The 25,125-nt window shown below is 38.1% G+C and overlaps 1 protein-coding gene across 3 annotated transcripts; it reads left to right on the top strand.

Annotated features, from left to right (window-relative positions):
• Positions 1-11,871: 11,871 nt before the first annotated feature.
• On the top strand, positions 11,872-24,596 carry LOC126236526 (cyclin-dependent kinase 6-like). 3 transcript variants are annotated; one of them, XM_049945891.1, is made up of 2 exons: positions 11,872-11,947; positions 21,352-24,596. In XM_049945891.1, the coding sequence occupies exon 2, from the start codon at positions 21,368-21,370 to the stop codon at positions 22,283-22,285; it is 918 nt and encodes a 305-aa protein (XP_049801848.1). In that variant the 5' UTR covers positions 11,872-11,947; positions 21,352-21,367; the 3' UTR covers positions 22,286-24,596. The 3 variants fall into 3 exon arrangements, with proteins under 3 accessions (XP_049801848.1, XP_049801849.1, XP_049801850.1); XM_049945892.1 differs by having other exon boundaries at positions 11,908-12,022; XM_049945893.1 differs by lacking the exon at positions 11,872-11,947 and adding an exon at positions 12,248-12,354.
• Positions 24,597-25,125: the final 529 nt, after the last annotated feature.

A 25,125-nucleotide genomic window follows, 5' to 3' on the forward strand; every position in this document is an offset into this window, starting at 1 on the left:
GGAGGCATGCAAGCCTCCCCACCAGTGGTAAGGCCCATGGTTCATGGGAGATACATGAATCATTCATCAGCTCAAAACACTTCAAAGTTTGCCATGAAAATTCACAAATTAACACACATGATACAAAGAATAGTAGCTCATACTCTGTCTATTTTCAGTGTAGTTTAAGCAGAAAAAGTTAAAGTCCTACTACGGAGTACATTCAGACCTCTTGAAATACAAATTCCTTTGAGAAGTTAAAGTATGGCAGCGGCTGTTCACCGCCAACAATCAATCAGCTAGACAATGGAATTGCACATGCTACTCTAGATAGGTCTGTCTTATACCAGAACTAGCGTAGAAGTGTCCAGAATCACTTCCTTAAACTATTCACTCGAAAAGTCCCACTCTCAACTTGACTCCCACAGTGTTGCGCTACTGTCTCTTTTTCTATTGGCTGAAGACCATCCCACCAAAAATACATCACAATTACAGGCTACAGCCATTAATTTGATTCAACGTGATCATTTCCTGGACTAAATTAATATATTAAAACAATATTTAAATAAAAGAAATATTATGAACATCTGATGACACTCAGACCATGTACGATGATTTCAAAAAAAAGATTTGTTTATAAATAAATAAGCCAGTATTCTTGCACAAGTGTGTTCACATAAATGACAACGTTGTCACTAAATTTTGTTTGAGCAGTTATTTATGTCTTGTTGACAGAAACATCTTTAGGTTCTCTTTTCAATTGTGGTATCCACTAACACGTGCAATTGACCACTTTTAAATTAGCACAGTTTTTTTAATAGCGCTTGCAGTCGACATTTTAATAAAGTAACAGACAAAATAGTAAACTGTGCATTAAATAACTAAACACGTATGGCAAAATTATGGAAAACACAGTGTTCTGAAAAACATTCGCATAATTCAAAAGATACAAAGGACATGGTAAAACAATAAATAAAATAGATACAAATATGATGCTTTCAGGGATGATAGCTGCAGAGCAATGCTATCATCTGAAATATCGTTTGTTGAAATTACATGAAGTGAACAAAGTTGTTAATTCAGAGGTTCATTATATAACTGTTTATTCACTGTGAAATATTAACTTTTGTTGTTTTAATAATATTGAAATGTTGTTATGTCATTTATCCATGATCGCCAATGTATTCATATTTGCATTAATATGGAACTGTTATCAATTGTCGAAGTTCACAGAGCTGTAAGAAGCCATCTTTCAGTTTGTCTCAAAGCCCGTTATTGTTGAGAGCACACCAGCTCTTTTAAGCGATCAACATGTCATCCAAATTCCCCATACTGGGATTTTCCCTGCATCTGGCTCTTTGCTCCTCTTTGCACCTGGCGCACATGGAGCAGTTGCAGCAACCCACCAGGCCATAACATGCTCTCAGTTCTGGGGCTACACTGTTTCACAAACAAATTCACTTTGCCTTGTACGAATTCTATGTGGCAGATTATCTCGCCTATATATGCCTAACGTTACACCATAAGGGTATTTTTAGATCAGGTGATTCTCAGTAAATCTCAGATAATGATAGCTGTAGGACACCCAGAAATACAGGTGCATGATCCAAAAGAACGTCCCCATCCCAGGCGAGAATACTGAAATCCCAATAGTTAGTTGCAAAGTATTTCACAAAAATGCCTGCGTTTTAAGAGAGCCTGAAAAGCAGTGAAGTTCACATAATATTAAGTACAGAAAGCTGGTTTAAACCTGGAATTGACACCAATTGCGACTTTTGTAGTAACTTTAAGTATACTAGGTGAGTCAGTAGCTATTGCCACCTAGAATAACTTCAAAAGTATGATAGGAGCTGAAAAATACGTGGAACAAATGTTATGTAGGACAACGGAGGCCATAATATAACGTTGAAACTACCTGGCAGATTAAAACTGTGTCCCAGACCGAGACTCGAACCCCGGACCTTTGCCTTTCGCGGGCAAGTGCTCTTCCAACTGAGCTACCCAAACACGACTCACGCCCCGTCCTCACAGCTTCACTTCTGCCAGTACCTCGTCCCCTACCTTCCAAACTTTACAGAAGCTCTCCTGCGAACCTTGCAGAACTAGCACTCCTGAAAGAAAGGATATTGCAGAGACATGGCTTAGCCACTGCCTGGGGGATGTTTCCAAAACGAGAGTTTCGCTCTGCAGCGGAGTGTGCGCTGATATGAAACTTCCTGGCAGATTAAAACTGTGTGTCAGACCGAGACTCGAACTCGGGACCTTTGCCTTTCACGGGCAAGTGCTCTACCCGTTACTAGGCAAAGGTCCCGAGTTCGAGTCTCGGTCTGACACACAGTTTTAATCTGCCAGGAAGTTTCATATCAGCGCACACTCCGCTGCAGAGTGAAAATCTCATTCTGGAAACATCCCCCAGGCTGTGGCTAAGCCATGTCTCCGCAATATCCTTTCTTTCAGGAGTGCTAGTTCTGCAAAGTTCGCAGGAGAGCTTCTGTAAAGTTTGGAAGGTAGGAGCCGAGGTACTGGCAGAAGTGAAGCTGTGAGGACGGGGCGTGAGTCGTGCTTGGGTACCTCAGTTGGAAGAGCACTTGCCCGCGAAAGGCAAAGGTCCCAAGTTCAAGTTTCGGTCCGGCACACAGTTTTAATCTGCCAGGAAGTTTCATATCAGCGCACACTCCGCTGCAGAATGAAAATCTCATTCTGATTATAAAACATTCTTTTTTTTTTGTTGCTATGTTGGGTCGCTGAGAGTTATGAAGGTCAACTTTGTTTTTTAAATGGGATGCTATAGTTTGGTACTTATTTCTGTTAGCAGCTATCGAGACAAATCAAATGATGTGTAATACTAAGGTCTTTGAAGGTCAACGAAGATTACAAAGGTGGGATAAACGTTTATTTACAGAAGGTGTTCGAAATGATGACAATTGGTACCAATGCAGTTCTGAAATCTTGTTATCATGGATTGAGTGGTATCCCTTATCAAATCGACACTTATCGCAGCACATGCTCTGACAATTCTCTCTTTCATATCTTCAGGTGCGGTTGGATTGCCTTTATAACAATGTCTTTTATGAATCCCCACAAGAAAAAAATCCAGAGGCAACAAGTCTGGTGTATGGGTCGGCCACGACACATCTCCTCCGCATCCAATCCAACGATTTGGAATTGCCTCTGCATCTCATATCTAACCATCAGCGAAAAATGTGCCAGACACCCATCATGTTGATGCCACATTCTGTTCCTTGTTCCTAAAGATATTTCCTCCAATAACAGACCTAATGTTTCCTGCAGGAATGTGGTGTACTTCCTGCCATCAAGATTTCCTTCATTGAAATAGGGACCTATAATTCTGTCCTCCAGAATCTCACAGCACACATTCACCGACCACAGTTTTTGGTGTGCAACATGCCGCAGCCAACATAGATTTTCCGTTGCCCAATAATGCACTTTATGTAAGTTAACATTTCCATGGTTCATGAATGTAGCCTCGTCAGTAAATAAAATCAAATTAATAACTATGACATCCCTCTGAATCTGAAGTTGAGGCCATCAGCGGAATTCAATGTGGCATGTACAATCCATACCAGTTAATTCTTGGTGGAGACTGATATGGTAAGGATGATGTTTATGGCGATGCAGAACACAACCAACACTACTCTGCTTCATGCCAGATTCCCTTGTGAATTGACGTGAATTAACACAAGGATCTCGAACCACAGAGGCAAGAATGCCAATTTCCATTTCCTCCTTAGTAATTTTCCTCTGCCAAATATGTTTCCGTTCTATTAAAGATCCATTTGTTCCAAATGTGTCATACACATATTTAAGTGTACGACATGTAGGTTGAGTATGTTGAGGATATCTTTCCACGAGTAAGTATTTAACTCCCACTGAATTTTGTTGGCATTCTCCATAAATGAGAAGCATATCGACTTGTTCTTCGAAGGAATACATCATTCATACTCGCTTGATTCGACGATACTAGTCTTACCGTTCCTATTAGTGTTGTATTGCGAAACCATCGAATGGTGTTTACATGTCAATGGCACATTCGATGGATACGCCGTATTTGGCGAATATTTACTATTTGCACGATTTACGAGAGAGAATTGTCATAGCATGTTCTTCGATAGTTGCCGAAGTGATAAGGAATACTACTCAATCCATGATAAGAAGATTGCATCACTGCACTGATACCTATGGTCACTTCAAACAAAAATGGGTGTTCATGCCACCTTTTTGACCTTAATTGACCTTCAAAGATCTTAGTGTCACACATTATTGGATTCATCCCGATAGCCACTATCAGAAAATAAGTACCAAACTATAGCATTCCATTTAAAAAATAAAGCAAAGTTGACCGTATCTCTGATTCGACCCCACTTAGCAACAAAAAACCAATGTTATATTATGGCCCCTGTTGTACGATGGAACATTTGTCCCACAAAAACATTTCAGCTACTGTCATACTTTCGGAGTTATTCTAGGTGCCAATAGTTGGTGACCCACCCTGTATATCAAGAGGATAGACTAACTGGAAAAGATGTGGTGTATTTGTTGCAGTAAACAAGAAACTCATATCCACCGAGATAGAAACTTAAACTGCATGCAAGGTTTTTTTGGGAAATCTCAGCATCAGATGTGACCATAAAGCAGTAACTGGATCCTTCTACTGCCCTGAAGACTCATCTCCTAATGCAACCGAAAACTTGAGTGTGTCAAGTTCCTGCACACATTGCTTGTACATAAGTTCTCCAATCGTTCTGCAGTCATCGGTGGAGACTTTAGTCATCCAACAATCAACTGGGAAAATTACAGTTTTCTTAGTGGTTGGCATCAGATGACATTTTGTGAAACATTACTGAATGCCTTCTCTGAAAACTACCTAGAACAGATAGTTTAGAACCGCGCTCATAATGGAAATATATTTGATCCAATGGCAACAAATAGACCTAATTTCCTTAAAGATGTATACATCGAAACTGTTATTATGGTCCCTGATGCAGTTATGGTAACAATGATTACCGAAGCACGAAGGCTAACTAAACAAATAGAAATATTTATATATTCAGTAAAGTAGGTAAAAAAACAGTACTGTCTCATCTGAAGGAAGGACTTGAAAAACTTTCAGCACAGGCTGGGAGCATAAAGAGGAACTATGACTCAAGTTTAAAAGGAAGTTGAGCATGCACTGGATAGATATGTACCCAGCAGAACAGTTCATAATGAGAGGTATCCTCCATGGTACAGAGTCACTTTAAAGAAACAGACACTGCTGCATAATAGATGGAAAACAAAGCCTATGACTATAGATAGAGAGATGCTGAATGAGGTGCATCTGGCTGTCAAGAGAGCAATGTGTAAAGTTTTCAGTGACTGCCATAGCGGAATATTGTCAGATGATCTTTCACAAAATCTAAAGAAATTCTGGTTGTATGTAAGGGCTACTCATGGTACCAAAGTTAGAGTACGATCACTCCCAAACGATATTAATTTTAAATAAACAAAAGCTTCAGTTGCAGTGTTTATCTATGAAAACATTTCAACTGCGGCTGTTGTTTATTTAAAATTAATAATTATACAGTTGCTGACAAGGCTGCAAAATGTTGAAAATATCAAAACTTCCAAATGAGACAGGAGCTGAAACTGAGAGTAGCAAAGCAAAAGTTGAAACACTTAACACCATTTTCAAACAATCTGCAGCTCTGTTACCCCTCTTCCAACTATAATCTATTGTAGATCATTCAAACAAAAACCATGCCCAGTAGTTGGAAGAAAGTACAGGTGAAACATGTTTGCAAGAAGGATAGTGGAAGTAATCTCCAAAACTGCCCTGTATTACATCAGTATGTTATAGAATCTCAGAACATATTCTGAGCTCAAACATAATGAGGTATATCGAACAGAACCATCTCTTCCATGCCAATCAGCACGGATTCTGAAAACATCGATCATTCAAAATCTAACTAACGCTTTCCTCACATGAAATAATGAAAACTTTCGATCAGGGCAGTCAAGTAGGTGCAGTACTTATTAATTTCCAAACAGAATTTGACTCAGAACTGCATCTACACTTATTCTCAAAAATATGATGATATGGTGTATCAAGCGAAATTTGTGATTGGATTAAGGGCTTTTTGGTAGAGAGGACGTAGCAGGTTATCTTGGATGGAGAGTCATTATCAGATGTAGAAATAACTTCGAGTATGCCCCAGGGAAGTGTGTTGGGGCCCTTGCTGTCCATATTGTATACACCTTGCTGTCCATATTGTATACTAATGACCTTGTGGATAATATTAATGGTAACCTCACACTTTTTGAAGGTGATGCAGTGGTTATCTGTGACGAAATGCTGTCTGAAAGGAGCTGCAAAAGCATTGAGGCAGACCTTATAAGATTTCAAAGTGATGCGAAGATCTATGTGCGTTGATCTATGTATTATTCATATGATTTTGGAACGCATCCCAATTGATTTTTGAACATTTTGAACATACTCCAATTTGATTTCTGAACGAATCGTAAGTCGATTTTTGAATGCGTGCACGGTGTACATGATTACTCTCCAAGGGGAATCTATGTCTCATCTAAATATAAAAAACTTTCCTGTAGACAAAAGGAGACTGAGATATATGAGCTGAGCTGAGTAACTCCAAACAGGTGAATGCCAATTGCTGTTTGTTTATGTGGTTGATTGGGTGTGTGAAGGATCAGCATTATTATAATTATGAGTGACATCCATAGATTCAGACTACCAGAGTGGAAATGAACGACTAACAGGAATAACAGGCAAGACATATTACATATTATCTTCTCATTGTGTCTGAGGGAATGAAATTTTGACGGAAAATTTTTGCCGGATCGCTACACTACTAACGACCAATTGTACAATCCCTGGTTAGCTGCTGCTTAATTTCTGTTCTCGGAATAGCCGGAATAGCGCGGAAAACACGTTGTATGAACGCGTAATAATACCTGACCAGAGAATAAATGGGGGATAACTGAACTGGTGACACTGGAAATGTTATAGTCTGGTTTAAAGTAGTTGTCACTTGACGTTTGCGCTGCGAAGTTGCGGCGTTGTCACGTCAAGCACTGGCTGGAGGCAGCCGCCTCAGCGCATCGCTACACCCGGCGATAGAAAATCGTTTTAAAGCCTGTATCTTCTACAAAAAGTAAGTAAAAAATTTCAAATCCACATATGATGTATATCTCTACAATGTCTCTCAATCTGTCAAATATCTATTCTTAATTTTAATTAGGACAAGAGTTACGTTAATTTGTTTGAAACCATTTAAATTCTCGATTTCGCAAACAGCTTCTAACTTATCACGTCATTACTGAAGAACTATTGGTGTCACAGCAAAATATTTTTTCCGTTCATTACCAAAATAATGCACTCGGCAAAGAATCCTTAAAAGTTATCGTAGTGCATCACGTTTCCTGTATATAAATTTCTGAAAACAGCATTTTTAAGCAACCCTATCAGTACTGAACTCGAAACAAGTATGACGTTTAAAATCTCTATCTCCTATAAATATTATGTAAATATTTTGAAATTTACTTACAGTATCGGTCTCAGTGGTATCTATAAGCAGATCAAATATCTTTTCTTAATTTTAATTAGGGCCGTTGTTACATTAACTATTGAAGTGTGAGAAATTTTCACGTCCGGAAAAGTTTTCTTCTTTAGATTGCAAATCTCGAAAACTATTACACACACTGAATAACATCTTGGTGTATATACAAAATGAAATATAATTAAAATTCAGTCTAGCTTACCGTAAGGAGATGACGAGAGCTGGCCAAACAGTGTTTCTTAGTCTCACAACAAAAATAAGAATTAATCAAAATAAATTCACAAACACAATATTTAATGGCGGTAAGTACACTACACACTAATCAGACAATGCGAAAACACCGCTTAATTCAGAGTCAGAGTCAGTGGAACTATCCGTCTCGCTGCTCATATTGACAGATATAATTAAGTCTTCGACACTTTGTTGTAAGATACCTTCATTGTTCCATGCGTCCTGTATCACTCCTTTCACGTGATGCACTACCTTCTGCCAGTCTTCCGAGGTCACAATTTCAACTTCCTTTTTCAAAAGGCGTTCCACTTCGGTTAAGGTGAATTTCTTATATTCTGCAGCAATATGCCGTTTAACCTGAGCCCAAATCAGCTCTATTGCGTTGAAATGGCAATGGTAAGGAGGCAATCTGAGCACTTTATGCCCGTATTTTTTTGCTACTTCATTCACAATGTAAATCGGGTTCTTTGGCTTGTCTTGCGATACAAGTTCTAATAATTCTGCCATTGTAAAATTACTGTCGAACTGCACCTTATGTTTCTGTAACCAGCTAACAATGTCGTTTTTCCTCGTTGCCTTTGTGGGTGCTTTGTCTTGTATTACTGAATGATAAGGGGCGTTATCCATAACAATGACACAGTTTTTTGTTAAGTTCTGGAACACACAGTCTTCAAACCATTTCACAAAAGTGTTGTGGTTCATCTCTTCGTGGTAGTCGGAGGTCTTATTTGAACTGAATAGCAGAAGACAATTTGGAATGAAACCTTTTGAATTTACGGCATGTGCTACAATTATCCTTTTTCCTCTGCCGATCGGAGCTGCCATACTTCCGCTGAAGGTACCGTCTGTCCAGCCTTTTTTTAAACTGTGTCCTGTATTCACCCACGTTTCATCAAGCCAAACGATATCATCAAAATTTGTCCCTGCTAATTCTCCAAGAAAGCGGCATCGCCAGGCTGCAATATCTTGGCGTTCCATTAGTAACTTTCTGCCAGAGATGGATTTATAGCGGAATCCTAACATTTTCACGACTCGTAACAAAGACGATTTACTACCCTGAAACAGGTCAGCCGCTGTGAGGGTAGCATGTAGTTTTTTAAGTATTGGATACTCCTTCCTCGAATAAAATGCGTATATTTGACGACGAATGGCATCTTCCTGAAAAGAGTCAAGTTTTGTGACCCTCTTCTCTAGTCGCCTCTTTTTCCCAGGTGTATCCAATTTAGATGATTCACTTGAGCCTTCTTTCGTGAATTTCTCCTTGCAGATTCTTATTACTGATCGCTCGCTAACTTGCAGAGCAGCTGCGGTTCGCTCCACCGCCTTATCCAAATGAACGAGAGGCCCTCCTGCATCCCTCTCTCTCTCAAAATACTCCCTTAAGGAACACACGTATTCACGCGCCTGACTGCGTATAACGACTCCATGTCCGCCACTTTTTGGAGCTTTCCGCGGAGTGCGCAGCCTCGGTCTCCCTCTCTTGCGACTGCTTTCATCAGACATCGTAAACACGCGAAGCTACAAGTCACTCAAATCTCTCACCCGCACGTCTACAACGGCTCGCTGAGGACTGGCTGGCACAATGCCTTAGTCAGCTCAGCAGAGCGAAGTGGCAACGCAGAGGCAGCCGACAGCGCCGGCTGCCATTGGTTTATTGGTGGCGGGAGCCCTGCAGCCCGTTGCCTGTCAAGTGACAACTACTTTAAATCAGACTATAGTGAAGTTAATCTGAGAATACGTTTTGACAGTGGCAGTGACAGTTATAGAATAAGTGATGACAATATTGTTTGTTAGAACGAGGAAGAAGAAGAAATGGGGACATCACACCAATTATATACAAGAATATGACAATTCCAAATTTATATGAAAAATTTAGTACTACTGCTTTCCGACTTCATGCTTGAGAAACTGGCTCTGTATGAATTAAATGTGAAACTATTTTCTAATATAAAACTTTTTACTTGTCGTAGGCCTAATAGGCATTTGGTGTTGGTGCATCATAAATTGTATTCTGACATGTTATTTATGTAAATGCGGTATGTAAAAATGAAGATTTGTACCAAAACAGTATCGCTTATTTGGCACGTGTTACAATTGTTACAATATTAGAAAGGCCTATTTCGTTTTATGTAGCAGACAGTGTCAAAATAGATGTAATCAAATCGAGGAACAACATCAGTCTTGGGTACTATCTGTATTAACTGCTTTTTCAGTATTAGACAATGATATTTTGATTTTTCATGCAGCAAAACCTTGATGAGATAATAGATTCGTTCAAAGAAAGAATAGCATGCCATGTAAAGCTGTAGCAAGATAAGAGAGAAAAAAATGCTGGGATGTAAAGACTGAAGAAATGCGTATTGTCTTGCTTGTCTCGTGTCTTTACTGGTTTTGTGTTTCCTTTATTTCATTTTATGTCACGCAAAAGAGAAAGTTATCAGCTAACAGGCAATAAAGAGTGAAAATTTCCTGATCCTCGTCTCCCACCCAGTATTAATTGTAAGTTTTTTTTTAACAAAATATGCTCATTTGAATTCCACAGAGCGAAATAGAGTGATGTGCGATAGAAAAATACTGTGTGAAGAGCCATAGCACTGCTCTTTGGTACATTTAATACCAAATAACAAGCCCTACATATCCTCAGACATAAATGTTTTATATATCAAACTCATCAGAAAGATATGAGCTACAAAATAAACAAATTTTTGAAAAATCGATTTTTTAAAATTTTTTACGTCCTTTCTCAAACGCTCAAGGGGGGTGGGGGCCGCCACCATCAAGTTTTTGCCTCATTTCGGAAATATCCAGAGCTGTGTGCCACAGAGATCCAGCCTCTGTTGTTCCTGGTTTTCGTTAATGACATAGACTCCAATTGGCACTCCTTGTAGTTCACAAATGAAAACAACATTGTTCTTAAAAGAAGATAGTGTTGTTCCAGCAAGTCGAAAATCAGAAATCCTCTTCAGTGGATCCAGAGCCTAGTTTATCGGGAACAAGATGATGCTGGAGCATTTGCTGACACAGCAGCTGTTAAACCTTAGGACGTTTTCCACTGATACCATCTTGCTTACAGAGCCAGGTTCACACATGCAACTAATGAAATGCCACATCTTGTAGAGGCATCACGAGCTACCTCTCATACAGGATACCACAAATTCTATGTAGTTGCACAGCTTTTAAAGCGGCATCAACATAAATAATATGGGAGGGTATTAATGCTATATGGCATTAGTGCTACTACAAGAGTTAAATACGAGAGAGACAAACGTCGAAATGGAATTTGTACTGGGATAAATAAGCGACACAAAAAACATTTACACGAAAATAACACTTGAAAACGGAAATGCTGTCTGTTATGGCAAACTAACCAACAGAACATACATATCATCTGCAGATATGCCACTCTTCCAAGATTTTAATATCTTATTGTATTCGCAGATCTAGGCATTTCAGGTAACTAATTTTTAGTTTAACAGCTGCCGAATCACACTTGGAAGCTGTCTCCCACATATAATCAAAAATTTATACATCACTTTGTCTCATAATTCACGAAGTTTGTACCACAAACTTTTTTTGGTTACATTTTAAGTTTAATTATTCATCCAAAAAATCCTTCAAGGTTGTGGTATAGGTCTACGTCATTGGTTTACAAATATTGGCACACACACACACACACACACACACACACGTAGACAGAGAGAAAATTAAACATAGATTATGTATAGTTTCATGAGGTGCGAAAATGTGCCTGTCGATCGCTGTTTGGCTGTTTCAGTAATAAAATGAAAACTCACAGAAATCGGCTGGAGTACGGTAGCAATTATTCCAAGATGACTACCACGTTTCGAAGTAGAGCCAAGGGGGAGCAGTGGAGGAAGCAAAATGGCGTAAGAGAGTACAACCAAGTTGAACTTTTTGTGACATGACTAAAGTTTAATGTCTTAAGGTACATCACTGGAAACTGGCAGTTCACACATGCAACTGCACTGCAACTACAGTATGCCACGAGCTGTGGCGACACTTTTGTTGCATGTGTGTACCCGGCTGAAGGGTAATCTGTGGTTAAAATGTAAAACTGCTGTATCTTTGGCGTCAGCTGTGGAAATGCTTTGTTCAGTTTGTTGATTAGCGCGTGGTAAAGTATACAGTCGGTGTCTTCGGTATGTTTGAGCTGTCAGTTATTTGTCGCTTTATTGCCGTATGTTATTTGTATTACCGCATTTGATGAGATAAAGGTAACTTAAGAAACTTTAGTGTAGCCGTGTACCAAGACTATTAATAGGTAGTACTGTAACTCCTTGTTGCGAGGTGATTAGTTTCGTTTTTTTAAAAAAAATAGTAGCTCTGTTTTCTCAACGATGGAACGCGATGCCGTGGTGTTGGAAAACTCAAAACAAACGTTACGAATATTGATGTCCACTTTCTTTATGGTGGTCATAGTCTAATTTACATTTTTACAACGTTTTGCCGAAAACGGAAGAAAAAACGTTTAAGGAGCGTTATCAGGTGTACTAACATTAGCAAAGGAAAGCGTTTTTCAAGCATTGTAGAATTGTAATTCATACAGGTTTGTGCCTAAACTGTTTTGTAATTTTTACTATTGAATTAAATCAAGAGAAACAGCTTATAACTGAAAAACTCACTGTTTGAGTTTTTCTGTTTAGGTACGTTGGAACGATAACTTTTTGATAGACATATATTGTTGTATTCAGCCCATAGCTCAGTTTGACGCAACTCTCGATACTAGTCTGCTCTATGCAATTAGCTCCAGCTCTGCATATCTACTACAATCTTCATAGCGTCGAAACTGCTTACTGTATTCAAGCTTTCCCTCTACAATTTTTGTCTCACTCTACAACACCCCTCCCCCCATCCCAATGCGTCAACGCCTCAAGATGTATCCTGTATCCTATCAACCTATCCCAACTTTTAACTCAAGTTGCGCCATAAATCTCTGTTATCACCAAATTGATTCAGTTCCTCAATCTACACACCTAATACTCAACATACTTCATTAATACCTGATTTCAAAACATCTGCCCTATCGACAACACTTCCTAACACTTACATTTCTATTTGTTGTTGGCATATTTATGCTTTAAGAAATATTTTTCTAGTCAGTTTGCATTTTGTGTATTATTTTCTTCTGCAAATGGCAGTTATTTTGCTGACCAGATAGAAATTTTCTAGTATGTCTTCTTTTTCTGATTTAAGTACAGCATGTTGCCCAACTTTTGCTATCATTGTTCATCTTGAACCCTTTTTTCAACATGCTGTTCATTCAGTTCTACTTATCTTCTAAATGCTTTTTGATATCTGACATAATTACAGTTTCGTAAACAAACTTAAAAATTTACTTCTTCTCTTTAAATTTTTATTGTTTCCTACTTTGCCCATAGTTTCCTTTATTGTTGGTGTTGAAATACATGTTTAATAATGTGGTCTATAGGCTCCAAGAGTGTCACTTATTCTTGTCCTTCAGCTAATAGTGACAATATGATTTCTGTTCACTGTGACAAAAGGTGATGAATGGCTGTCTCATAAAATTCCCGGGGCTGCAGTGTTAACCAGTTCCGCACGTACAGCTGGACATCTTGACCAAGATGGCCCCCTTGTGAGTCACTTCCTGCAGCATGGGACAACATTGAATGCCCAGCATTACTCGCAAACTGGGACCACCCTTCGCCAAGCGATCAAATCAAAATAATCAGGCAATCTCACCCGTGAGGTCATTCTGCTCCATGACAATGCATAGCTTCACACAGCCAACACAGTCGTGGCACTCGTGCAGAAATTGTAATCGGAGGTTCTCGGCCACCCTCGGTACAGTCCAGGCCTATCTCCCTGTGATTACCCCATTTTTGGTCCCCTTAGAAAGGCTCTGAGGGGGCAAGCGATTCACCTTGGACAACGACATCCAGCTATATGTGCGGAACTGGTTAACATCACAGCCCTGGGAGTTATATGAGACAGCCATTCAACACCTTGTGCCACAGTGGGACAAATCTCTCAACATCCCGGATCAGTACTTCTAACGTACAGTTGCTGGTTTCTGTAATTATGCCTCCGGCTCGTTTATTTTTGAATGCCCCTTATACGTTGTGTAATGATACTCCAAGCTGTATTGGAATGGTGATGATTGGTCGGAATATTTATGATGGAGTTGCTTGGAGTTTGTAAGTATAACAAATTTTAATCTCAGTTTGAAACTTTCAGTGTGGTATGTTTGTTACCAAGCAGTTAATTTCAGCAAATGGATCCAGTAGTATCTGAAGTATTTGAAAATTCATACATTCTGTCATTAAATATAGTAAATATAAAATAAGGATGGAATGGTGTTGGAGAAAACTTACATAAAGAACAGTGAGGTTCCATCATGATAAAGCCACCCCCCCCCCCCTTCTCTCTCTCCCTATCTTCCGTTTTTGCCAGGAGATCTCGGTTGTGGTAACAACACTGATCTGTAGTGCAGGTTCGGGTATATGTCATATTGAAAAGTGATCATTTGTTGAGTGTCAGCAAAGCCAACATATGTAAATCTTCCCTTGAAGGGTAAATTGAGCTTTACATTCACTGAACACTTAATGCACTTGTCATTACAAATAACTAAAGCAGCAGGGTGAATCAAAATAGCTGTATCATATAATAGATTAATCGTTGAGTGTTTTGGTGCATATTATGAACATCGACTATGAAAAATGTAAGAGGGGTCTCAGTTCAGTTCTTAAGGGGGAAAAAAAAGAAGAAGAAGAAGAAGAAAGAAATGCCATAGAAGATAACAACTTACCAAGTAGTGGAGGTGCTGAGTCATTGTCAGGCCCATAAATAGAACTGAGAACTTCGCTAGTTTTCGGCTGAATACTTGACGCCCCTCCCCCCTCCTGCCCCCCTCTCCAGACACAAACACAAGCAAATGACTGTATGATTACATTGTGTCCCAGTTGAATGCAAAGTTGCAATGCATCTCTGTGTATTGCAACTTGAATGGGGTGAGTTGTTGTGGTGGTGGAGTGGAGTCAAAGGACGTGGGGAGTGATTGAGAGGGTTACGGAACTGCAGCCAACAGTTGTGAGGGAGGCAGTGTGTGCATATACCATCTATTGCACAATCCCGCTACCAGAACTTTGTGTCGTAATGAGGAGATAGCTGACGATGTTGATAAATTTTTTTTGTTTATTCAATTCTAACCTTCAGCACTTTGCGTAACTTTTTATATAATTATCTTGATTATAATTTTTTTTTAATAAGGTTACCGATTTTGACTATGCAATATCCATCTTCATAATCTCTCATTCTACTACAGTGCAGCAAGTCACAAACCCATACAAAATAACATGAATCACAAGGTAGAAGCTGTAACAAAAGAATAAAAACACCATTGCTGCTTAAGTAAAGTAATATAACCCCGTCTGTAATCAAAAAAGTAAAGCAAGTGTGACAGTCACAAAAAGGAAGAAAACACTCAAAGAATAAAGGAAATATAGTATGGAGAATTTTTTTTTTTTTTTTTAAAGGGTAACCACCATGCAAATGACATTCAGTTGACAGATAAAAGCAATGGCAGAAATGATGGATTAATGAATTCATGGGGGGACCCATTCCAATGATAACTTCCTAACAGTAGGGTCATTCCATGTCAATTCAATGCTGTAAAGTAACATTTTCAACCTGAACATCTCAGATTTTTTTTCAAATTTGGTGCATTCAATGACCCAGATAAGAGATGGAAAAATACCAATTTGCAGGTGTGTGTTACAACTGTGAAGAAAGTTACAGGTCTGGAAAGTTTGGAATTCGTGCAAAATTTACATGCGTCTGTCACAACATAAATGACTGTAATTGTGGTTCTAATTCAGTGACAGCAATGAAAATGGTACCATTGGAAAGCCAACGAATAGACCTTTACGTTGACATGCTACACGGCAAGTTTCTGAGAATTTTCATACTAAATGTCATTGACCTTGAATATCTCAAAACACCCCATCTTCAATTTTTTTGAAAAAATGTATTTAATTGCTCCAGAATGTTTCTATAAATATGGTAAATATCAAGATGGCACACCAAAGGCATCATGCACAAAAAATTATTTTGTCCGTATCAATACACTACTAAAATGAAGAAGATATTGTACTAAAATTTGGTTTACGTTATTATAGTGGTATTATAAATTATTTACATCACAGTTGTAAGGAAAAGGCAATGAAAAGTTTTTAGATCTCTCCTCACTATTCTCCAACTAAATTGTTAATGTTCGCCAGATCTGAGGGAGACGTATGTCCTTCCAGTTAGTGTCACTCGATCCACTCTTGTCACATTTTCTGATGACTCAAGCATCTGGTTTGGCAGGAAACACAAATGACGCAGATGATCCATATGGATGCAAGAAGTGAACATTTACTTCATCTGTTTCTTCACACGTTTGTAAGACATATGCAACCTGCCAATGACTGTCATACAAACAGGCAGCAAATCCATGTATATTTGTTAACAGCATTTCATTCATCATAGCAATCACTGACGCTTCTCTACTCACTAAAGAAGCAGAATATGTCTTTGTCTTTACTAAATCTATGTTAACAGGTATTACACAATGAAGCTTTTGGTACTCTGAATCATCCTTGTATTTTTGAAATGTTGTTTTAGCTTGGCCGTATCTTCATCATGATGGGAAACCAATGTATAATGGAAGACACATTAAAGAACATTTTCCTTGCACCACTCAAAAAACTGTTGCGGTGTCAAAATATGATTTTCTTAAGGTCACTTGAGGCTGGCAAGTCTTGCTAATCTCTTTACAGTCACCTAAATACTGAAGGCTACTATTTAAAATATAGAGTGCCAGATTGATTCTACTTCCATCTTCACTTAAATCTTCTCTGGAAATACCTGCTACAACTGAGGCAACATCTGCAGTGATTGTCAGGTTTTGCAATATTTTTTTTTGTTCTACATTTACTTCAAAATTTTCCACCTAACAGTACATTAGGATATTTGTTCATCATCCACGCCTGAACATTCCTTAAATTCTTCTGCACTCTTGCATGACCTTCTTCCCTAAACGGGTTGCAACAATACAATTTTGACTTGAAATCCATTTTTTACTAAATATTACTTTATGACACATTTACACTGCACTTCGTTAAACAAGCCACAGCTTTGCGAAATATATAGAGATCAGTGGACTAATGGGACTTCTTGAAATAAGAGTGTCTCTGATTGGCTGTTCACTAAAACAGGCTAATGTTGATTGGTTGAAATAAAAGTGTCTCTCATTGGCTGTTCACAGCTAGAAATATTAAAGAACTGGTCTGAATAAAAGTAACTGCTGTTGGCTGGTGTTACAGAAAAAACAGGGTACATAGCTGTTTACTGCATTTTGATGGTTTACTTAAGTTGACAAAATAATTTTTTGTGCATGATGCCTTTGGTGTGCCATCTTGATATTTACCATATTTATAGTAACATACTGGAGCAATTGAATACACTTTTTCAAAAAAATTGAAGATGGGGTGTTTTGAGATATTCAAGGTCAATGACTTTTAGTATGAAAATTCTTAGAAACCTGCCATATGACATGCAATGTAAAGGTCTATTTGTTAGATTTCCAATGGTACCATTTTCATTGCTGTAACTGAATTAGAACCAAAATTACAGTCATTTATGTTATGACATACACATGTAAATTTAGCATGAATTCCAAACTTTCCAGACCTGTAACTTTCTTCACAGTTGTAATGCACAAAATTTAAAAGAAATCCAAGAGGGTCAGGTTGAGAGGTGTGTTGAATTGACATGGAAGTCTCTGAAATTTTCCCAGCGTATTTCTTCTTCCAGTAATTTTTGAGTTTGCAGTCAAATCCCATCAACAATCATCCACAATATTTCATCCCAGAGACATCTGGCCATCCTCAGGTGAGTAGACAAAGTACTGAAGAGACCTGATGCAGTCATGGTATTTACAGCGAGAATTCTGCGCATGTGAATCATACTGGCAGTTTACAGTGCTTGCGTTAGGAGGTGACATGCGCGAGACAGCCAAGTTGTGTGTGCTGCCCTCAGTGGTGAAGTAAGAACAAACTAGTCACTAAGTATCGACGGAACATGTTGATTACCTTGTGACTGCATCATTTTAATAATAGGATTTCAAATTTTATCAAGCTGAAAGCCATTGACATGATTCATTACATTATCATCAAGACATATTTCCATGGATTCTTTAATTACAGAGTCCCAGAAGCTGGAAACCAGTGCTAAAATTTTGGTGTTGTTGTATTCCATGGAAATCTTTTTATGGAAGACTTTGAGGAAACAGCTCGAGTCTGTCACCTTAAAGCCTACGGTTTTCTGGAGGTATGTAGATGATACTTCCATTTTAGGTCCTCATGGCAGACAAGAACTGGAAAAATTCCTTTGTCATTTAAACTCTGTACATGAGAACATCAAGTTTACTGTGGATATTGAGAAAGATGGGGCTCTACCCTTTCTAGACGTGTTAGTATGCCATAAGAATGATGGGTCTTCGGGACATTCGGTGTACAGAAAACCCACACATACAGATTTATATCTTCAGGCGTCCAGCTGTAATCATCCCACACAAACCATCAGTGTTCTAAGTACTTTAATTCATTGGGCACATTTAATTTCAGATGCTGATAGCTTTCATGAAGAATTAATGCATCTGGAGAAGGTTTTTAAAGAGAATGGCTATACTTTGCATCAAATACAGAAGGCTATGCACAATTATAATAACAAAAAGCAATGCTTTGAGGAGACTTATGATGACTATAAATCGACTACATTCCTTCCATATGCCAGGAACGTGTCTTCTAAAATAAGCAGATTGCATAGGAAGAATAATATTAATGTGATATTCCATCCACCAGCAAAGAGCAGGTCCTTAGTTGGATCCGTTAAAGACTATTTACAATTGAGGAAGGCGGGTGTCTATAAAATTCCCTGTGAGTGTGGCTCTGCATATATATATATATCAGATGACACGAACGGTCCATGAATGCTGTGCAGAACATGAAAGACACACTCGTCTGCAGAAACCTTTAAAATCAGCAGTGGGAGAACATTGCATTTCCATGGGGCATTCAATGGAATACAACAACACCAGAATTTTAACACTGGTTTCCAGCTTCTGGGACTCTGTAATTAAAGAATCCATGGAAATACATTTTGTTAATAATTTAATGAATCACGCCAATGGCTTTCAGCTTGAATAAAATTGGAATCCTATTATTAAAATCATTCAGTCACAACATAATCGACATGCTCAGTCAATACTTAGTGACTAGTTTGTTCTTACTTCACCAATGAGGGCAGCACACACAACTTGGCTGCTGCGCGCGTGTCACCTCCTAATGCATGCGCTGTAAACCGCCAGTACGATTCGCATGCGCAGAATTCGCTGTAAATACCATGACTGCATCAGGTCTCTTCAGTACTTCGTCTACTCAACTGAGGATGGCCGAATGTCTCTTGGCCGAAATATCATGGCAGAATGTTGATGGGATCTGGCTGCAAACCCGAAAATTACTGGAAGAAGCAAGTCTCTGTCTTATAAAATTTTTTAGATGCATTTGGAAATCAGGGATGTTTTATGTGGACACACTGTATTATCCAAGTACGAATTGTTTCTTCATCTGGTGTGAAATGTAGCATGATGTTGTGAATGAATTCATGTTACTAATCATAAATACCACAAAGTAGTACATGTGCAGATGACAGAGTCAGAATTCTGAGAGACTTCATTAACAGCATGCACAAAGTTTGCGAACTGTCACTGCAGATCATTCAGTCTGCTCTTCTGTGGGATAAAGTATGTTTAACAAATGCACAGAGTTGCGTCAAAACATGGTAGCATAGGAAGTATAATGGAGTGAAAGAATGTAAAGTTCACAAGTTGCTCGTTTCATTGTCAAGATACAGTAGAAATTATACTTGTAGTAGAGATAGGTGCTTTTGGTTCCTTTATAAAATCTTGAATTTGATACTTCTAAGAGAGCTGTTCGTCAGTCTTCAGTCCGAAGAATTTAAAATATTCATCTAAACTGATTAATTGATCACCCTGTCACAATAAAATGTTTCTTCTATAAGAGTTTAGTGTCACTGCACAAGCTAATGGTATCCACTATCCTATTGCAAAATCATTTACATTAAAACAGTGCTTTAAACTCTTGTGCCGACAAGATATGAACACTCTTGTTATGTTTGTAATCAGCCAATGAATGAAAAGAAGTTTTCCTTATTGATTTAAATGTGAAGGTGTGACACCAACGTAAAACAGTTGTCTCTGATTACAGAAAAGTTCACTCCTTCCAGTTCTCAACTTTTTTGATAAAGTGATACACAACAGAATACAGACCCATTATTCTTACCCTACTTGGCAGCCTGCTACTCAGTTATGCTTTCATGTAATTTTCTCTGGATAGCAATCTGTAAATAAAGCCCTGTCAGGACATTATTCATAACATGGTAGCATAAAGCAGCAAATTGACTAATTATCCCACATGGAAAAAAAAAAGAAAAAAGAAAAAAAAAACGAAATTCAGACTGGGAGAACTTAGTATGTGAACTGCTACATTGTTTGAGCAAGGGCCATTTCTCTTCCAGTGATTTTAAAAATTTACTTAGGAACTGTAATGCCCTCCTATGATATGAGGACCCAAATTCATCTACAAAAGTCATGTCCCAAATGATACAGGGTTACAAGTTGATCAAGGAAGCATTTTAAGTTTTATTGTCAGAGAGACTCATACAATTAAAGAAGTGAAACTAACCTGATAATATCAGGAATAGGCATTAATGGTCATAGAGCAAATGAAACATTATGTATATAGTTCCGTAGTGGTCCTATTGGATAATAAGGAAGAGTTAGCAATTAGATAAATTAATTGAGATGCTCAGTTCTACATCTGATTTTCCATTGTTTGAATACTGTGCAAATTAGATGACCACTTATGCTGCAGAGGATTTTAAAAAGTCATATTGTTCTTACAGTAATTTTCAAATACATTTACTCCATAATGCTATTTGTTACTTATAAAAAATCAGTATAGTTTATAGTCATGTAGTGCCAGTTAATTATTAATGACTTTTTAAAAATTATTCCACATCGTGGAAGGTATAGGATCTATTGAAGACAAAGAGTGAATGGACAGTATTGCCATGTTGTAAAACCCATTACTGCTAAGTTGTAGAGCCAGTATGTTTTCCTTCCTGACATTTTTTGTACATCACCATTTAATGTCATTTATGACAGATATCATTGTCATTTTCAAGAAGACAGAAGTTTTGATCGCCAGCCACCTACTTTGTGCATAGGTTAAATGTACATAAAGGTAGTAACTGTAGACAGACTGCAGAATAATTTGTATTTTGCTGCTAAGTAATTTTTATGTGCCACCTGTAGCTAATCTGCCTTGATATCTACTTAAGAAAGCTTCTCTATTTGTAGTGATGAATAGATAATAGTGTGTTAGTAAAACTTATTTCTCAAGCTTCAACTTAATGCCCTCTTTTAAAAAATGATTTTCCTTATACTATGACTCTATTTCAGACTCACCTCTGTGATAATGATGGATGCAGGAATTCAGAGTCATCCCAATTTTGAGATGTTGGCCCAGATAGGTAATGGTGCATATGGCACTGTTTACCGTGCACGTTCAGCGAGTGGGCAAATTGTGGCTGTAAAGAAAGTCCGTGTGAACCTTTCTGCTGATGGTATACCTTTGTCTACACTTCGTGAAGTTGTTCTTTTGAAGGAATTGGCTCAGTATGAACATCCGAATATAGTGAAACTACTGGATGTCTGCACGGGTCATAGAACAGAAACCGATCTGTATCTGTTTTTAGTGTTTGAACATTTGGAGCAGGATTTGTCTAATTACATTGAAAAGTGTCCCCGGTCTGGCATGGGAGCAAGCTTGGTGAGAGACATTATGTTCCAGACTCTGAGTGGTGTTGATTTTCTCCATAGTAAGCGTGTAATTCATCGAGATCTGAAACCTCAGAACATCCTGATTTCTTCTTCAGGAACAGTGAAGTTAGCAGACTTTGGGCTGGCTAAGACTTACGACTTTGAAATGCTACTTACTTCTGTTGTTGTAACCATATGGTATCGTGCTCCAGAGGTTCTTCTCAACTCAACATATGCTACACCAGTTGATATCTGGTCCTGTGGTTGTATTATGGCTGAATTGTTTCTCCTTCGTCCTATATTTTGTGGAACATCAGAAGTTGATCAACTGGACAAGATATTCAGCATCTTAGGAACACCGCCAGAAACAAGTTGGCCAGAGCAGACACCATTACCTTGGTCTGTTTTCAAAAACTACAAAGCTGCTGACCTGGAAGGGATGATGCCTGATTGCTCCCCAGATGGTCTGAATCTTTTGCAGAATTTGTTGATGTTTGACCCTTGTCAGAGAATCAGTGCTGCAAAAGCTTTAGCTCATCCTTATTTCAAGGAGCATGGATACATTGCACGCTAGCAGAACTGTATTTACTTGGATTCTCAGAAGAAAGAAGAATGTGCACAAGTACTTTGAGTTGATAAAAGATTGCAATAAAATAAACAGTGTTGCTCACTCGCCACACTGCATTCCTGAAAAACTCAATATTGTGTATGTATATGAAACAGATGTTAGAACATGTTCATATTCTGAAAACACACATGATAAGTTGTAGATATGGGCATATGTTAAGTACATAAATGTTAAAGAGCGATGGAAATTATACATGATAGTTAAAGGCATTGTAATGAGGTTTTTATTAAATTTTCATTCACTTAAAAAGTGTCACTGCTCACAACTTTTGTAATATTAAAAGAAAATGAAGGTTATAATCTCAGGAGTAAGTTAGGAACTGTCTCAAGTCAGTTAATGGTCCAGTTACGTACATTTTTTAATAATTGTCAGAATATGTAGAATTAGAAACCAGTATGTATTCCTGTGGACTGTACCATCTCGGTAGTATTGACATTTGTATTTTGAGCTTTAATGGTGAGCCCAAGAATGTTGCAGCTTTCAACTTTAATGTTGAATTTGAGAGATGTTTGCATGTTATGTGAGTTTTTTTACATTAGTTTAAGTACTGAGCTACAGCCACCATTTTGTATCTCAATTTTTGTTCAAGGTAATGTGTGCTGTGTGCCTTGCAACAGAGTGACAAGATTTTCATTTTCTTTGAAATGCTAAAGAAAATGGAATGTGTGTTTTAAATTCATTGGAGCTTTTACATCAAGAATATATATTTGTTGTGGTGTTACAGAGTACCCCATGGATATTTTGAAGTTGTACACGGTAATATATATTATTGGTACTCAACAAATGGGCATTCTCACATCCATGTTATTAGTACAGAAGCCCCACCCCTCCCCTTCCCCATGAAAAATGAGTGATCGTAGGGCAATTAAACTTTGTGGAAACATTTATAGGGGCTTGTGGAAGGAAAATAATGAATAAACCTCTGGAAGAAACACATTCTAATTTCCAGATGAGAGGCTTCAAATCTGGTGATGTTGTTGGTTACGCGGTTTGGAACGATCAGCCAATGGTTCCGTTTTCTTCAAATGTATTACAGACTAAGAGAGTGACCTCACAAGCAGTGTGAGTTGGAGCTCCTTAGTGCATTGAAACATGTGAGGCCAAAGCACCTACCTCCCATAAAGCAGGTACCACCTGTTGATAAGCATATCACAGTACATGTGCTGTTCAGACTGCATGTCTTTGGTCCTTTGGGAGTTCCTCAAAGAAAAATGGAGCAATCATGAACTGTGCAGTGAAGCCACACTGCACAGTGATGCATTCAGTATGCAGGGTAACGTCAAAAATGTTCGTTGGCAATGACTGTCCCCAAATTTGAGTGTGCTCACTGTCCCATTGAGTGTAATGTGTGTTTCACTACTGCGCAAAGTGTTCCAAGGCCACAGGTCATCAACTTTAACACTTGCAAGAAACATAGGAACAAAATCTACTTGAATGTCCGCATCACATGGCAAAAGTTGGTGAGTAATGTGAAGTTTGTACAGATACTATTTCACAATTGATAACAGCACTTTTTGAATGATGGAGCATGCAATGTTCAGCTATTGTAACACATTTTGTGCACTGATTGGAGCTCACACGTTGCCTCCAGCATTCTCAGCTTTGGCGACAGTAACTTTTTCAACAATTTGTAGTGCAATTGGCAGTCACTTCTCCAGCGAGCTAACCAGATCATTTGCCGATCATTCCAAACTGTGTAACCACCTAGATCACCAGATTTGAACCCTCTCAAGTGGAAATCAAAATGTGTTACTTTCAGTGATTTATTTGTTATTTCACTTCCATTTGTTCACACAAATTTTTCCATAAAGTTTCATTGTCCCACGATCACTTGTTTTTCATGTGGCCCTATTAAGTAGCAAAAGTTTAATTATAATGACCCTGTATTTATTATAAAAATGTGTGAGCTATTCATGTATAATATAAAGATACATATTAGTCATCTGGGGAGTAGCAAATATTATAGACTTAATAAAAAATTTTACATTGTTTTGATATTGTTAATATTCAGTTTTCATGTGTGTTGAAACTTAGCATCTCAGCAATGATTAATTTTAAGTTTGTAGTACTATAAAATCTTCGGATAAACCTCAGAGCTGTGAATGATGTGCCTTTGTTTAATAGTCTGTTCGTTGGATGATGTGCAGAAACCAGTTAATACAGGTGCTGGTACTAGACGTTTGTACTCAGTGCCCACAAAATGTATTAAATTTTAATGTTGTTATAACATTTGCAAAACATGACTTATTTCTTGTACTCTGTTCTGTGTTTTACTTATTTTTCATTATTGAAAAAAATATCCCCCAAAAGTAAACATAAAAAAGGTGTTTTAGTAATTCTAATGGCTATGATGATGCTTCTTGTAGAATGTTAAAATCTTACACTGACTTGAAAGGATTATGTTTAAGCTATCTTTGTAATCAGTCATTGACACCAAACACATTGCCCGACAGACTTGGGTAAGACGTAGTAACACCTTTCTTCAAAGATGGAGATAAGCAAGCCACCTCTAATTACAGACCTGTACTTCACTTTCCAATCTTCTCAGAAATGTTTGAGAAAGTTATCTATGATAGACTGCTGACCAGTTTAGTGACACAGAATTTATTAATAGCTTGTCACTGTGACTTTCCTAAAGGATTCTCCATGGAGAAAGTAATACAGGACTCTCAAATGAATTGCTGGCAGAGCTAAACAGGAAAAAATTCTCTCTCTCTCTCTCTCTCTCTCTCTCTCTCTGTGTGTGTGTGTGTGTGTGTGTGTGTGTGTGTGTGTGTGTGTGTGTG

The sequence above is a fragment of the Schistocerca nitens genome, chromosome 2 (genome assembly GCF_023898315.1).
Source record: "Schistocerca nitens isolate TAMUIC-IGC-003100 chromosome 2, iqSchNite1.1, whole genome shotgun sequence".
Classification (NCBI taxonomy): Eukaryota; Metazoa; Arthropoda; class Insecta; order Orthoptera; family Acrididae; genus Schistocerca; species Schistocerca nitens.

Bases quoted from the DNA above. Each gene is read 5' to 3' on its own strand.
- LOC126236526 (XM_049945891.1), top strand. From the start codon at position 21,368: ATGATGGATGCAGGAATTCAGAGTCATCCCAATTTTGAGATGTTGGCC.